The sequence below is a fragment of the Corythoichthys intestinalis genome, chromosome 19 (genome assembly GCF_030265065.1).
Source record: "Corythoichthys intestinalis isolate RoL2023-P3 chromosome 19, ASM3026506v1, whole genome shotgun sequence".
NCBI classification, from domain to species: domain Eukaryota; kingdom Metazoa; phylum Chordata; class Actinopteri; order Syngnathiformes; family Syngnathidae; genus Corythoichthys; species Corythoichthys intestinalis.
Genome location: NC_080413.1, coordinates 24,850,165 through 24,865,496, shown reverse-complemented (window position 1 = coordinate 24,865,496; position 15,332 = coordinate 24,850,165). Strand labels below are relative to the sequence as shown.

The 15,332-nt window shown below is 39.8% G+C and overlaps 1 protein-coding gene across 5 annotated transcripts in view; it reads right to left on the bottom strand.

Moving 5' to 3' along the window:
* Window positions 1–15,332, bottom strand: part of lama2 (laminin, alpha 2) — a 338,873-nt gene that overhangs the window by 207,451 nt on the left and 116,090 nt on the right. For all 5 annotated transcript variants that reach the window (XM_057822981.1, XM_057822982.1, XM_057822979.1 and 2 more), the window contains exons 11-14: window positions 15,012–15,069; window positions 14,271–14,373; window positions 9,050–9,190; window positions 3,925–4,089 (exon numbers count right to left, since the gene is read on the bottom strand). In XM_057822981.1, coding sequence (XP_057678964.1) covers window positions 3,925–4,089; window positions 9,050–9,190; window positions 14,271–14,373; window positions 15,012–15,069 — 467 coding nt within the window. The remainder of the gene's footprint in view (window positions 1–3,924; window positions 4,090–9,049; window positions 9,191–14,270; window positions 14,374–15,011; window positions 15,070–15,332) is intronic.

Genomic DNA, 15,332 nt, shown 5'->3' with positions numbered 1-15,332 from the left:
GGATACTGTGGGATTAAACTTTACTCTCAGCCGTTCTCCTCTCACAATTCTTAAAATGATTGATTTTAGTTTCTTCATGTGTGTAAGACAGACTTCATGTTTTTCAGGCCTTTTAGTGAGTTGTGATTCTCTTCCTTGTAAAAGTATTTAAGTGGCGCACTAAATTCATGAAAGGAATCTGAGGCAAGACTTAAAATAAATATTCGTATGATATAGAATGAGCATTTTATGGTTCGTGTTCGTCTTATCGTGTATTTTTGTGCACTTTACACTGCTGGGCAAAAGTATTGGCACCCATGCTCAATTTCTCCCAGATTGCAATTACAATTGCTTTGGTAGTAATATCTTCATTTAGTTTGCTTGCAATGAAAAAAACACAAAAGAGAATGGAAAAAAAATAAATCATTATCATTTTACACAAAACTCCAAATATGGGCACGTCAAATGTATTGGCACCCTTTGAAAAATCATGTGATGTTTCTCTAATTTGTGTAATTAACAGCACCTGCTACTTACCTGTGGCACATAACAGGTGGTGGCAACAACTAAATCACACTTGAAGCCAGTTAAAATGGATTAAAGTTGATTCAATCTCTGTCCTGTGTGCTGAGGGAAAAAAAAGAAGACCAAAGAACTGTCCAAGGACTTGAGAAGCAAATTGTGAGAAAGCATGGGTAATTTAAAGGCTACAAGTCCATCTCCAAAGACCAGAATGTTCCTGTATCTACCGTGCACAGTATCATAAATAAGTGTAAAGGCCATGGCACTGCGGCCTAGATGTGGACAGAAAAGAAAAATTGACGAGAGATTTCAAGATTGTGCGGATGGTGGATAAAGAACCTCCACTAACATCCAAATAAGTTCAAGCTGTCTTGCAGTCCATGGGTACAACAGTGTCAACCCGTACTATCTGTCGGCGTCTGAATGAAAAGGAACTCTATGGTAGGATACCCAGGAAGACCCCACTTCTGAGACATAAAAAGGACAGGCTGGAGTTTGCCAAAACTTACCTGAGAAAGCCAAAAAGCTTTTGGAAGAATGTTCTCTGGTCAGATGAGATAAAAGTAGAGCTTTTTGAGAAAAGGCATCAACATAGAGTTTACAGGGAAAAAAAACAAAAAACGAGGCCTTCAAAGAAAAGAATACCCGACAGTCAAACATGGCGGAGGTTCCCTGATGTTTTGGGGTTGCTTTGCTGCTTCTGGCACCGGACTGCTTGACCGTGTGCATGGCATTATGAAGTCTGAAGACTACCAACAAATTTTGCAGCATAATGTAGGGCCCATTGTGAGAAAGCTGGGTCTCCCTCAGAGGTCATGGGTAATTTAAAGGCTACAAGTCCATCTCCAAAGACCAGAATGTTCCTGTATCTAGGCAGGACAATGACAATGACCCACTTCAAAAAGCACTAGAAAATAGTTTGGGAGAAAGCACTGGAGACTTCTAAAGTGGACAGCAATGAGTCCAGACCTGAATTCCATAGAACATCTGTGGAGAGATCTGAAAATGGCAGTTTGGAGAAGGCACCCTTCAAATCTCAGAGACCTGGAGCAGTTGGCCATAGAAGAATGGTCTAAAATTCCAGCAGAGCATTGTAAGAAATTCATTGATGGATACTGGAAGCGTTTGTTCACAGTTATTTTGTCTAAAGGTTGTGCTACCATAAATTAGTCTCGCCAATACTTTTGTCTGGCCCATTTTTAAAGTTTTGTGTAAAATGATAATGATTTATTATTATTTTTTTTTTTTCATTCTCTTTTGTGTTTTTTCATTGCAAGCAAAATAAATGAAGATATTACGACCAAAGCATGTGTAATTGCAGTCATATTCTGGGGGAAATTGAGCATTATCTGACAGAACTGCAGGGGTGCCAATACTTTTGGCTGGCAGTGTATATAAATTCCTCTGAGGTTTGATTTATGTTATTTTAAGAATTAAGCTCTTGCTGTAACTTAACGTCCATGGGAACAGAAGCCAGGGTTTATTCTTATAATTCAAACACTGATTGGGTACAAAGAGACTTTTGAAATACTAATCTACAGTATGTGTGCCTGTAGGTGTGTGCGAAAAAGAAGAATAAATTTTATTATGGAGTTCAACAGGCGAAACACTATTTACTCTAAAAGAGACAGAGAGAGTGAGCAGGATACAGAACGAGAGGAGCTGAGGGGAGATCGAGAGGCATGATTAAGGGACAGGAGGAGAGAAAATGGGAGTCCTGAAGAGACAGAGTGAGTTACAGGAGGGGGCCCACAAAAAGAAACAAGGACCGAGGGATGGTTGGAGGGATGAAGGGAAAGAAGTACAGACAAATAAATGAAATGACAAGCCAGGGCCTGCGGGCGGTGAAGTAATGAAATGCAGCAGCAGTCTCTTCCTCGAAGCCATGACACCCAGACAAACATCACAGGCAGTCTGCTGTGGAAGAACAACTTCACTTCACAAGCATGGACTCCAGCTATTTGCCAGCTCAAGTGTTAAAGCCTAATCATGGCTACAGTGACAAAAGAAAACGAGGCACACGTTCAAATAGTCGACATTAGCAAAAGAAGATCCAGAGAAGCGGCGCTGGGGGGAGGCGAGCATCCCAGCAGGATACGTTCTCACAAGGCGTGGTAGCTTCAGACAATTCATTCGTAGATCACAAGCACATTTGTTAGAGCGAGTCTATCCTAATGATGCAGCCTTGGGTCAGCTATTACGCATTTGCATTTCAAATGCATGATTATTGAAGTGTGTGGAATAACCTGCAACACTGCTTCATAAGGGTGGTGTTGACAGTGGGAACTAAAATCATGCAAACATTTTTTAAAAAATTTCTTAATCATGTTAGACATCACAAATGTCCGTGTCTAAGACTCTGGCTCAGGGAGAAAAACTTACTTATAGTTTCTCTAAAACATCAGGTAAATTTTAAATAGCCCCACCCCCCCAAAAAAGATGGATCCTAACCCTAAATATCGAAAAGAATAAATAACATTGTACCGTAATTTTCAGACTATAAGGCGCACCTGACTATAAGCTGCAGCCGTCCTCACTGTATTATGGGAAATTTACATCAAATTATTTTAACCGGTAATACTGTATAGCAGCATCATAAGACTTTCATAAAACCAAATGAATCATCATGAAGCTTTGAACAAACTGGCTGCTAAGCTTAATTGCTTCAAGAAGCTTCATTTGGCCATCACTGCTCCCTTGGGGGAGACAATCAACCACTGCTGACACTTGCTGTCAACACTGCTGTCATCCAACATGCCTCCTAGCATGCATTGCAGCGCTACATACGTAAATAACAATCAAAATTCATCATCTGTGCTAATTATTTCTTCACTTACTGTTCCAGTTGTTTCATTGATTGCTAACTATGGCATTTAGTAACACTTTATTTGACAGTGGTGCTGTCATAAGACAATCATAATTATGACACAACACTGTCATAAGCATTAATGAATGCTTATAACAGTTAATCTAATCTTATAACGTATAACAGTGCTTGTAAGGTGATTCATTGTCAACTGGAAAATTATCTCACTTTTGATTGGATGTAAAAGATCTGAACTGGACATAATTTGCCAGATGACACTTAATGACATCTGTCATTAGAATTCAGTAATGCCCAAGATAGTGTCTTGTTATAATTATGATGGTCTTATGACAGTCTTAAGACGTCGCTGTAAAAAAAAAAGTGTTACCTTTAAACCCAAATAAATTAATAAGCCGCACTGGACTATAAGACGCAGGATTCCAAATATGGGAAAAAATAGCGGCTTATAGTCCGAAATTTACGGTATGTTAATTTTTAGTCCGAATGTCATGCTTGATGCATATCACAGTTAAAATGTTTTTATCTTAAAAGCTCTTATTGTAAATGAACTAGCAACATGATAAACAAATTAACTACACAGTATGTTATTCACTCACCTTGTTTCCCAGGTATGATTCAGGTGCATTCCAGTAGTAAGCAGAACCAAGGTTGTCCACAACATCTGCATGATGGACACTTAGATATTGAGGTGTCTCTCTGTGGATAGGCCAAACTCTCCGTCCTGAATCTCCACTCAGGTACCACCCTGTTAGTGTGCTCTCCTGTGCAGCAGTCATTTAAATGATTGACTTTATTACGACATAATTGACTTCTGTAATATATAAAGCACTTTTCTGTGGTATATCAGTCTACAATGAGAGATTAAGAATGCCGTGGAAAATCAATTAATTTAATTTAATCATTTATTATAAATAAGGCCTGATTTATGCTTCTGTGTTCCACTGACGGCGGAGCAATGGCGTAGACCCTACGTCGTCATTGAGCATTCAAGTTCTGCATCAAGGGAACGCGTTGCTCTGTAATTCACCGCCAAGCCTCTAGAAGGGTGTGGCTTTGTCTTTGTATGGCTTTGGGGGACTCTTGTCGAATTTCTTTAGTTTTCCTCCGGTCATAGATGGCAATAGCAACGGAGATGGAACATGTGTTTTTGCAGCTGCAGCTAATCAATATTTAACAACAAACGCTGTGAATACAAATGTTGAAGCATAGGCGACATAGAAGACGTTTGCGAATGTTTGAAAACGGCGGTGTTGTTGTGCTGAACCAGAAAAACGTTCTGAGCGGACCAATCAGTCCCTTTACGTTCACGTCACGACTCTTTGACGTGACATGTAGTCAGGATTTTTTGGGAGGCATACGTCAAACTACAGCGTAGGGTCGTAAATCTGTTCTGCGTTCATGGCGTAGGTCCGCCGTCACCGCAACAAAAAAGCATAAATCAGACTTAACCCATCATCTCCTGCGAAATAGAGTGACAGGCAGAACAATTAAATGCTCTTTCTATGGATGGCAAATGGTAAATGCATTATCTTGCCTGCGGAATAATAAACTGTGTTCAACTAAACAGGCACATAGCTATAGTATTTCACACTAAGTAAGAAAACATCTGTCACTAAATTGAGTGAGTAAATTGATGTAATCATTATTTCAGTATACACAGTTCTTTTTGTAATATTTTTTGTCTCGTGGTACATGTAGATTTTCTAATGCATGCACACAGTCAAACCAAGATCTCTTCTTAATGTATGCCATAGATACTGTATTGCATTCAGTAGTATGAAAACCGTATCTGAACATTTTGGAATTTCTCACATTTCTGCATAAAATCACCATAAAATGTGATCTGATCTTTGTCAAAATCACAAAGATGAAAATACAGAGTCTGTTTTAACTCAAAACCACCCAAACCCAATAGGTTATCATATTTTTATGAGGATAGCTTGCAAAGACAAAAGGAGGGAAAAAAAGTAAGTGAACCCTCTGCCAAAGGATATTTAAATATCAATTGAAACCAATTTCTAACAATCATTTAAGTCGGGTGTGTGCCCAATCACTGATGAGTGTTTTAAAGCTGCCTTGCCCACTATAAAACACACACCTGGTAAGAAATGTCTTGAAGAGAAGCAGTCTTGCAGAACACTCAGAGAGGTAAAAAGAACTCTAGAGTGTCTGGTAAAGACTTACAGAAATCCCTTTCACAGTCTAATATTTCTGTGCAGACATCAACTATATGTAAAACTATGACCAAGAATGGTGTTCATGGGACGACTCCACAGCGGAAGCCAATGCTGTCTGAAAAAAAACAAAACAAAACAAAACAAAAAAACAAAACATTGTTGCTCGTTTAATGTTCGCATAAAGGCACTTGGACACTCCACAGAAGTTTGGGCAAAATATTTTGTGGACTGATGAAACTAAAGTTGAATTGTTTGGGACTAACACACAACGTCATGTGGGGAGGAAAAATGGAACATGGCTCACCACATCGAAACCTCATCCCCACCATGAAGCATGGTGGAGGGAGCATCATAATTTGAGGCTGTTTTGCTCACTCAGGGCATGGACAACTTGCAATCAAAAATGGAAAAATGATTTCAAAAGTTTATCAGGTTGATTTGCAAGAAAACCTGAGGCCATCTGTCAGACAGTTGAAGCTAAAAAGAGGATGGATGCTGCAACAAGATAATGATCCAAAACACAGAAATAATTTAACCTCAGAATGGTTTCATAAGAACAAAATACATGTTCTGGAGTGGCCAAGTCAAAGTCCAGACTTGAACCCCATTGAGATGCTGTGGCGTGACCTAAAGACAGTGATTCATGCCAGACATCCCAGGAATATGACTGAACTACAACAGTTTTGTAGAGAAGAATGGGCCAATATTAGCCCTAATCGATGTGCTAGACTGATCTGCAGCTACAGGAAGCGTCTGGTTGAAGTTCCTGCTGCCAACGTGAGGGCCACTTACTAGTAAATGTGATGGTTAACTTACTTATTTTTCCCCCTTTTGTCATCCATTGCATACTATTCTCATTGAAATATGAAAACCTATAAATGTTTGGGTGGTTTTAGTTAAAGCAGAAACAATTTTTTTCATCCATGTGATTTTGACAAAGATCAGATCACATTTGATGGTGATTTTATGCAGAAATGTGAGAAATTCGAAAAGGTTCAGCTGCATTTTCACACCAATGTACGTGAATGCATATTATTACTAAGAAAGCAAGTGCAAACAAAACATAACATACTTGAGGTAATGATGACATCTTATTACATAATGTGCCTGTAAGTGGTAATTCAAAAATATTTTAAGCACGATTTTTTGCCGCTTTCAAATTCTGTTTTGAACTAAGCTGATGTACAAGTATAAAGGTTCCGCACATCTGTCACATGTCACGCTGCAAGTGTGTGTATCCTTGTGTTTGGGTGTGAGTGTGTGAAACACCTCAAACAGACACACATCTGTCATGCAATTAACCTGACCTTGGCTTACCCTTTTGAACATGTACACGTCCACGCACACATAGACACACACACTATCAGTGTCTAAATCAAAAGCTGTCATTCTGTCAACGTCCCCTTGTCCCATCCCCCCGCCTGTCAGTCAAAATCCGTTTTGCTCTTTTCACTTCGCTTCTCATCTCTCTCATCTTCTTTTCTCCAATTGCCTCTTTCCTCATTCATTTTTCTCATCTTATACTCCCTCCTTCAACTTACTCTGGCCAATATTATGCTTTGATAATGTCAGTTGAAAACAACATTGACGACAGTCATACATTGGGGCAAATAAGTATTTAGTCAACCACTAGTTGTGCAAGTTCTCCTACTTGAAAATATTAGAGAGGCCTGTAATTGTCACCATGGGTAAACCTCAACCATGAGAGACAGAATGTGAAAAAAAAAACAGAAAACCACATTGTTTGATTTTTAAAGAATTTATTTGCAAATCATGGTGGAAAATAAGTATTTGGTCTATACCAAAATTCCATCTCAATACTTTGTTATGCACCCTTTTTTGGCAATAACAGAGGCCTAACGTTTTCTGTAACACTATACAAGCTTTTCACACACTGTTGCTGGTATTTTGGCCCATTCCTCCATGCAGATCTCCTCTAGAGCAGTGATGTTTTGGGGCTGTTGTTGGGCAACACGGACTTTCAACTCCCTCCACAGATTTTCTAAGGGGTTGAGATCTGGAGACTGGCAAGGCCACTTCAGGACCTTGAAATGCTTCTTACGAAGCCATTCCTTTGTTGCCCTGGCTGTGTGTTTGGGATCATTGTCATGCTGAAAGACCCAGCCATGTCTCATCTTCAATGCCCTTGCTGATGGAAGGAGATTTTCACTCAAAATCTCTTGATACATGGCCCCATTCATTCTTTCCTTTACACAGATCGGTCGTCCTGGTCCCTTTGCAAATAAACAGCCCCAAAGCATGATGTTTTCACCCCCATGCTTCACAGTGGGTATGGTATGGTGTTCTTCAGATGCAATTCAGTATTCTTTCGCTTCCAAACACGAGAACCTCTTTCAACCGAAAAGTTCTATGTTGGTTTCATCTGACCATAAGACATTCTCCCAGTCCTCTTCTGGATCATCCAAATGCTCTCTAGCGAACCGCAGACTGGCCTGGACGTGTACGTTCTTCAGCAGGGGGACACGTCTGGCAGTGCGGGATTTGAGTCCCTGGCGGCGCATTGTGTTGCTGATAGTAACCTTTGTTACTGTGGTCCCAGCTCTCTGTAGGTCATTCACTAGGTCCCCCTGTGTAGTTCTGGGATTTTTGCTCACCGTTCTTCTTATCATTTTGACGCCACGGGGTGAGATCTTGCATGGAGCCCCAGATCGAGGGAGATTATCAGTGGTCTTGTATGTCTTCCATTTTCTGATAATTGCTCCCACAGTTGATTTCTTTACACCAAGCATTTTACCTATTGCAGATTCAGTCGTCCAAGCCTGGTGCAGGTCTACAATTTTGTCTCTGGTGTCCTTTGACAGCTCTTTGGTCTTGGCCATAGTGGAGTTTGGAGTGTGACTGACTGAGTTGTGGACAGGTGTCTTTTATACCGATAATGAGTTAAAACAGGTGCCATTAATACAGGAAACGAGTGGCGCCTCGTTAGAAGAAGTTAGACCTCTTTGACAGCCAGAAATCTTGCTTGTTTTTAGGTGACCAAATACTTGTTTTCCACTCTAATTTGGAAATAAATTCTTTAAAAAAAAATCAAACAATGTCATTTTCAGTTTTTTTTCACATTCTGTCTCTCATGGTTGAGGTTTACCCATGTTGACAATTACAGGCCTCTCTAATCTTTTCAAGTAGGAGAACTTGCACAATTGGTGGTTGACTAAATACTTAATTGCCCCATTTTACATTAATAATATATTTTGATCAGTTGCTCGGTAGACCCATTATTGGTAGTCCACTTGATTTTCATAATGTAGTAGCTTTCTGGCTCAAAATATGCAATGATTCCAGAAAAAAATTGCCTGGACAACTGTTAAACTGATATGCTCCCACTGTTTTTTCCACTGTAATAATAACCTCACTTATCTAACTTAGCAGCTGTCTGTGGCTGCTCTAGGATCCTACAAAGACTGAACCGCAGTTAAATACCCGCTGCGGATTCCTACGCCTCCTTCTTAGTTTTGAACAATGTTTGCTTGTGAAAGCCAGAAAGACAGATAATCCTAATCACAGTTAGTGTGTCATTTCTTACATTCTGATAAACCCACGTGGAGGCAGAGCACTGGCTTGCTACGCCCATGCAAGAGCATTTCTCGCAGCCGCGTGGATTGTCACGCTGCAGATTGTAGAAACCCAGTTTGCAGCGGCCGCAATTCTCTCCCTCCACATTCTCCTGTTAGATAAACAAGAGAGATGAAAATGAGACAATGTGCTTTGTGAACTTGGGGAAAGATATTTATGAAACACCCTAGGAGTTAACGAAAACGTACACAGATTATTCGTAACAAATTTTGCAACAGCTCAGGGTGAATTTAGTTTGATCAAATTGTGACTAACCACAAAACATGTAAGATTTAAACATGGCTTTTAATTTCCCATTACTGTACATTGATAAAATGCTTTACGAGGTCATGATTCTGGAGATTCTGGAGAATATTTTCTTTATTTGAAGAATGTCAATGGGGGTAAAAAACATAAATACATAAATCTTGTTCAAATCAAAAAGTAGACACAAGCAATTGCAACCATACTTACCAGAAAAACTCACACTACGGAAAGGTAATGAAGGAAAAAAAACTGTCTGGATGTCTATGTTCAGACTGCAAACAGAACATTTTTGTTATATCCGACCTCTTTGTGTGGCCATTCATATTGCCGTTTTCATTTTCTGGCCATAGTGGCCTGAAGTGACACGTACTGTATGTATGGATCACCATCACCGTCTCAGCAAAAGTGACCCGCATAAGAAGAAGAAGAATAACAAATGACGTCACAAGCAGCCACAGTTGAAGTGGCGGTCAGCTGGGTTTATCGTCCAGCATGTTATTCAGATCATTGTGAAACGAACATGTTATCTGTCCACATCACCTTCACTAATTAGTCTTTTCCCTCCTTAAATCTAGCTTCGAGACTCTTTATTTTTCATGGCATCCGAGCCAAGTTTTTCCAGTGTCCTCTCTTCAACGTCTTGTGAGCAAGAGTTGTCACAGATTACTTGAAAAAGTAATTTAATTACTGATTAATGATCATGCCTCAAAAGTAAAGTGAACTTACTTTATTATCAAAGTAAATTCACTTTACTTTTACTTTAAAAGTAATTTATCGGTTACTTTTTACCAATTTTTCTCCCTCTGTGCCTCAACATAAGAACGACAACAGAAAAATGTCATCACATGTAATTGACTTTCCGTCTGAATTTAAAGAGGAAGATCAGAATGTTTCACATAAGGCTGAATCTTTGAGTTAGCGGGGCTTTAATTAGTCGATGGAGTTGATTTCAACCACCATTGACTCGCGCTAGCTTATCCATTCAGCAGCCATGAAACAAACAAAAAGCCTGACAAACTGCATGGATTTGTTGAAATCAACTCCACTGACTAATTAAACCCCCACTACCTCAAAGATTATGTCAAATGTCAAAAATTCTGAACTTCGGATTAGGGTTTAGCGTTAACAGCATCTCCGTGCCAATGTAAAACAATGCAAATTGACAGCACAATAATCAACAACAAATAAATGAATTGTGCAATAAACAGTGCAATAAACAAAAACGTGGGGGCAGGCGCGAATGCGCGCGTACAACCCGGACGTACAAGCACGCAGTCAATTTGGCCACAAAACATGGCAGCAACTAAGCACTTTACACTCTCAGTCGGAATTACAACACATCCTAAAGATGCTATACGAGCACCTCACCTCCCAGGATAAATGTGCAATACGAATATGATGTAAACAATGCTTGCCGACTTGGAGCAATGACTACCCGCCTTGCAACGGTAACCCTACAAAACGGCCGCACATGACGCAGCTTCATCCTATTGCGGGAACCCTCCAGATTGAAGGAAAAACACGTTCATTCGTGAACGCACACAGATCAACACTCCCTCACACATCTCAAGAGGTGGATGAACTCGGCTTGAATGTGCACCCCGCCTTCGTCACGCCTTTCTCAGTCCCAAAACAATTAGCTCGTGTGACTCAAGACCAAAACAGGAAGTAACAGTGAGCGGTTACCATGGAAAAGAACCCGTAGTGAGAAGATGGGAGCCTTTCTAACATTTTCTATTCAAAATGCTCTCCGTACATGACTCGGTACAATAGTCTTTGTTCTACAATTATTATGAGGCAATAACAACATAGTAACACACAGACACGAAGGAAACTAACTATAATAAGATTACTGGTTTGGAAAAATTAACGCGTTACATTGCTCGTTACTGAAAGAAAGTAATCAGATTACAGTATCGCGTTACTTAGTAACACGTTATTGACAACAATGCTTGTGAGAAATATTGAAGGCCAACCTTCGGTCATCGAGTCAAAGTCAAGCCGGCTGCAATGATAGGACTAGACATGTGCCAATCACTGATTTCAACGTATACCGTGGTATGAAAGCGTCAAGGTTTCAAAATTGCAAAAAATTTCCTTCACACCGTCCCTAAGGTAATAGCTATTTTTTTATGTCCCAAAAATGCCAGGAGAAATCCCTCGCTTGCAGCTGTAAGGCTCAACCCTCCCCCACTGGTTGTTGCTCAGTGTCAGTGAGTCAGCTGTGCAACACGATGGCTAAAGGAGGTTAAACTCATGAATTTTTTCCCCCATCGAAGATAACGAAAACAAAAATAAAAACGCTGGTATGGGAATACTTCGGCTACAGAAAAGTTACAGATGGCCGCAGCTTAGAGGAGGCGGGCCAACCGACATGTAAAACATGTTTGTGGAGGATGACTGCCGAGGAGGCCAGTATGTCTCATGTTGTTCGCAAAAGAAAGGTTAGTAAACACTGTCATGAACGTTTCCCACAAGCAACGAGAGTTAACTCCGGCGTGTTTAATGTGTCTAGCGGTGGTAAAACATGTTTTTCTCGCTGGCAAATGTCTGTGTTGAGAATGCGATACGAGTCATACACACCTACTTTTTATGTAAAATAATTCAATTATTTTTGTTCTAATGGCTATAATTTTCAATTATTTTTGTTCTAATCGTAATAATGTTGAGCTGTGGCTGTGGTTTAGGCTTACCTAAAGGACTGCATTTATTCGGATTTTATTTAGAATATTCTGCTTTGTTTTTTTTTTCATTTCTTATTTCAACTTAACATTATACTTATGTACCAATTTGCTAATATGTTTTGAAAAATAAAAATCCTGTTCAATGGATTTAATTTTTTTTTTTTTTTTTAACCTATTTATCGCAAAGTAACACATTTTAAAGCTGTAATTGCAATACCGCAATACAGTGAAACTGTGATATTTTGGCTTAAGGTTATCATACCGTCAGAATATCTTACAGGCACATGCCACATAGGACAACATAGGACCCTTTGTTTCTTCCCCCCAAATAGCTCCAATTAGCTGTAACATTTTGCTTTCCCTTCATTATACACCTTGGTCTATACAGTCCTTCGACTGTTTCATCTGTTTCTGAGCAATATAAATTGACATTATGATGCATATTTGTTCACCCAAGTTTAAGACTGGCAACAACAGAGCAATGAAACCAGCACCATCTACACACAAGGGCTGATATTCATTTGCAGTAAAAGTGTAAAAATTAGTGTAACAATTTTGACAAATGCAAACATTGAACTTCATTGAAATGCCAAAAGCAGGGGTCAGGAACTTATACCTCGCGAGCCATATATGGCCCTTTTGATAAGCACATATGGGTCTCTGTCAACCCGTCATCTTAAATGTGGAACCCGCCGGCTCGCTTGACATGAACATGAAGAGCTGATGGCGCATTTGCACTTGGACACTACAAATGTGCGTTGAAATAATATGCTTCAAGTCTGGTCGCGCGGAAATGGGCAAGATCACCTCGTGCATTAAGTCACCACTTGGCCAGCAGCGGGGTCAGCCCCTCCCGACTCGATGCCGAGCGAACTGGAGTATATAAAAATACATAGGGGAAAATTAAACCACGAAAGGGAACCGCGTGGTACTCCAACTCACACAGGTGCGCTTTCGCGACTTTTTAGACTGTCAAATTGAGTGAAACTCATAAAACGATCACCCAGAGAGGCTCTGCCTGTCTCAGCCACTGTTACGCACACGTCCCCCTGAACGTCCCCGATTGTGGTTTCCGTTTCCAGGAAATATACACGGTGCCACACCATATTTCTATTTGTTATTTTCCTTGTGGTGAGTGTACAGCTGCGCAACGATTGTACTAACTGAAGTAACAATGTTAGACTTTCTTTGTCGTTTTCTCAAGATTTATTTCAATGGCAACTCGCCGACTACTCGTAAAAACAGTGTGTGACCACCCTCTGCCTCCCGTGTAATGCATTCAAATGCGTTCACGAAAGAAACAATGCTTACAAAACGGACTTGGACAAGCTGGCAAAAGAACATAAAATATACAGTGTGTGTTTTTATACATACATACACATAGAAACACACTGTATGGCGCTTGTGCAATCCCATTTTAAAATATGTTGGGTTATGGCTCTCTCTGTCTAAAAGGTTCCCGACCCCTGGCCTAAAGAATGTTTATTGAATCAAACAAATAGAAAATAATAGCTCCAGATGTGCCTGAATTTCCTAGACTCGGAAAAATCTTTTAAAAAGTTGAATAAAAGGTTAAATAAATAGCTCTCTGAAAGCTTTCCACAGAAAACACAATGAAACAAAAATACAGGGAGTTCTCCGGCTCAGCAGCACCTCTTGTAAAGTTAAATAAAAACTTAAATAATAGCTCCCCGAATTTTTCCCTGAATTTTCCGCTCTGACGACCACGTCTAAGTTTCCCTGACAAGATACTAAACCCCACTTTGCTTCTGGTGCTGCGTCGCTAGTAGGTGGATGGGGATATGGTGTGAAGCACTTTGAGGGCCTTAGAAAGGTGGAAAATGCAATACAAGTATAACTCCATTTACCATTCCCATTTAACCAATCAGAGGACGGGGTGAATACTAGTGCAGGAGACAGCAGGCAGGGGAGACGTGCAGCTGCATCCAGTTTTAAATGGATTTTTTCATATCAGCCTTATTTCCAAATATCGGTGTATCTCTAATTATTACTTATGATTTTACAGGAGTTCGTAGATGGAAAAAATCCTTATGCATGGAAAAAGTCACTTTACCCATTTTTCCAGATATAAAGTTATAAACACACCAATACAGCATCCTGCTTGCATCCCATGACATGTTTATGTTTTTATCGTGCTACTGTGTGTAATAGAAAAATGATAGACCATAATGGATGGTCTTGATAGTTATTATTTCTCCGTGTGTGTGTGTTTTTATTGACCTTGCACATGCAGGGTGAAGTACACGGGTCACTGTTGCTGCTTCCCTCGATGCTGCAGTTACATGGCTGACAGTCTGGGTAGCCCATATAACCAATTGCACACCTAAAGACAAATGGATTTAATAAAACAAAATATGAAGGGGATGAGTATTTAAAAAAAGAATCCATAACCAGTAGATCATAGGCTCAATTCTCCTGATAGTGGTCCACACTCAAGTGAACTGATGTAAAACAAACAGCTGACCTTGCGAGGCAGGTAAACATGCATGCATGTGTAACATGCATCCCAGAGGAAACATTACACTTAATTAACTGCCAACAGAGGCTCATCTGTTAAAAATTTGTTTGCGATGGTGCTTACTTTAGTGGACTTAATTGTTAGCTGAATGCGCTACTGGAAAAAGATTACCTGAGTTAAGGTGACAATAAATTCAAATAACTCCACCTATGAGCTGGTGTCATTGCAAGAATACAAATTTGCTTCAATAAGCAGTTACAGACACAAGCCTATAAAAAGATGTGTATGTATATACATAATGTAAATGAAGATAACTAAAATCAAATGGAATGGGCTTCAAAGGTCGTCTCAACTTCAGGATATTGGTAAATCATTACAAGTTCAAATGAAAACTTTGAAGGCAATTTTCAAACACTAATTGGAACAGACAACAGCTGAAAGGTTCAGCTCACCTGTCACTGTCTGTGTGAGTCTGTGTATGTGTGTACGTATGTGTGTGTTACCTGTCACATCGCAGACCGCCAAACCCTTCCTTACAACGGCATGACCCTGGTGGCTGAGCTGTCAATCAAAGACACACCTTTAAGCACGTGCACACAAACACAAACAAGCACACACACACATTTTTTTAAAACAAGCATGCAAGGGCGAACAGTTTTTTTCTTTCTGAAGTATCAGCATCTTAACGTGTATCACATGAAAATGTGTTAAACTAATCTGTCAAGTAAATTTTTTGTAATCTTTCAAACTAACACCAAAAATCTGTGGAGTATTAGTAATAGCGGTGATAGGTAAAAATTGTTACAGAAAACCTTAAAGGAAAT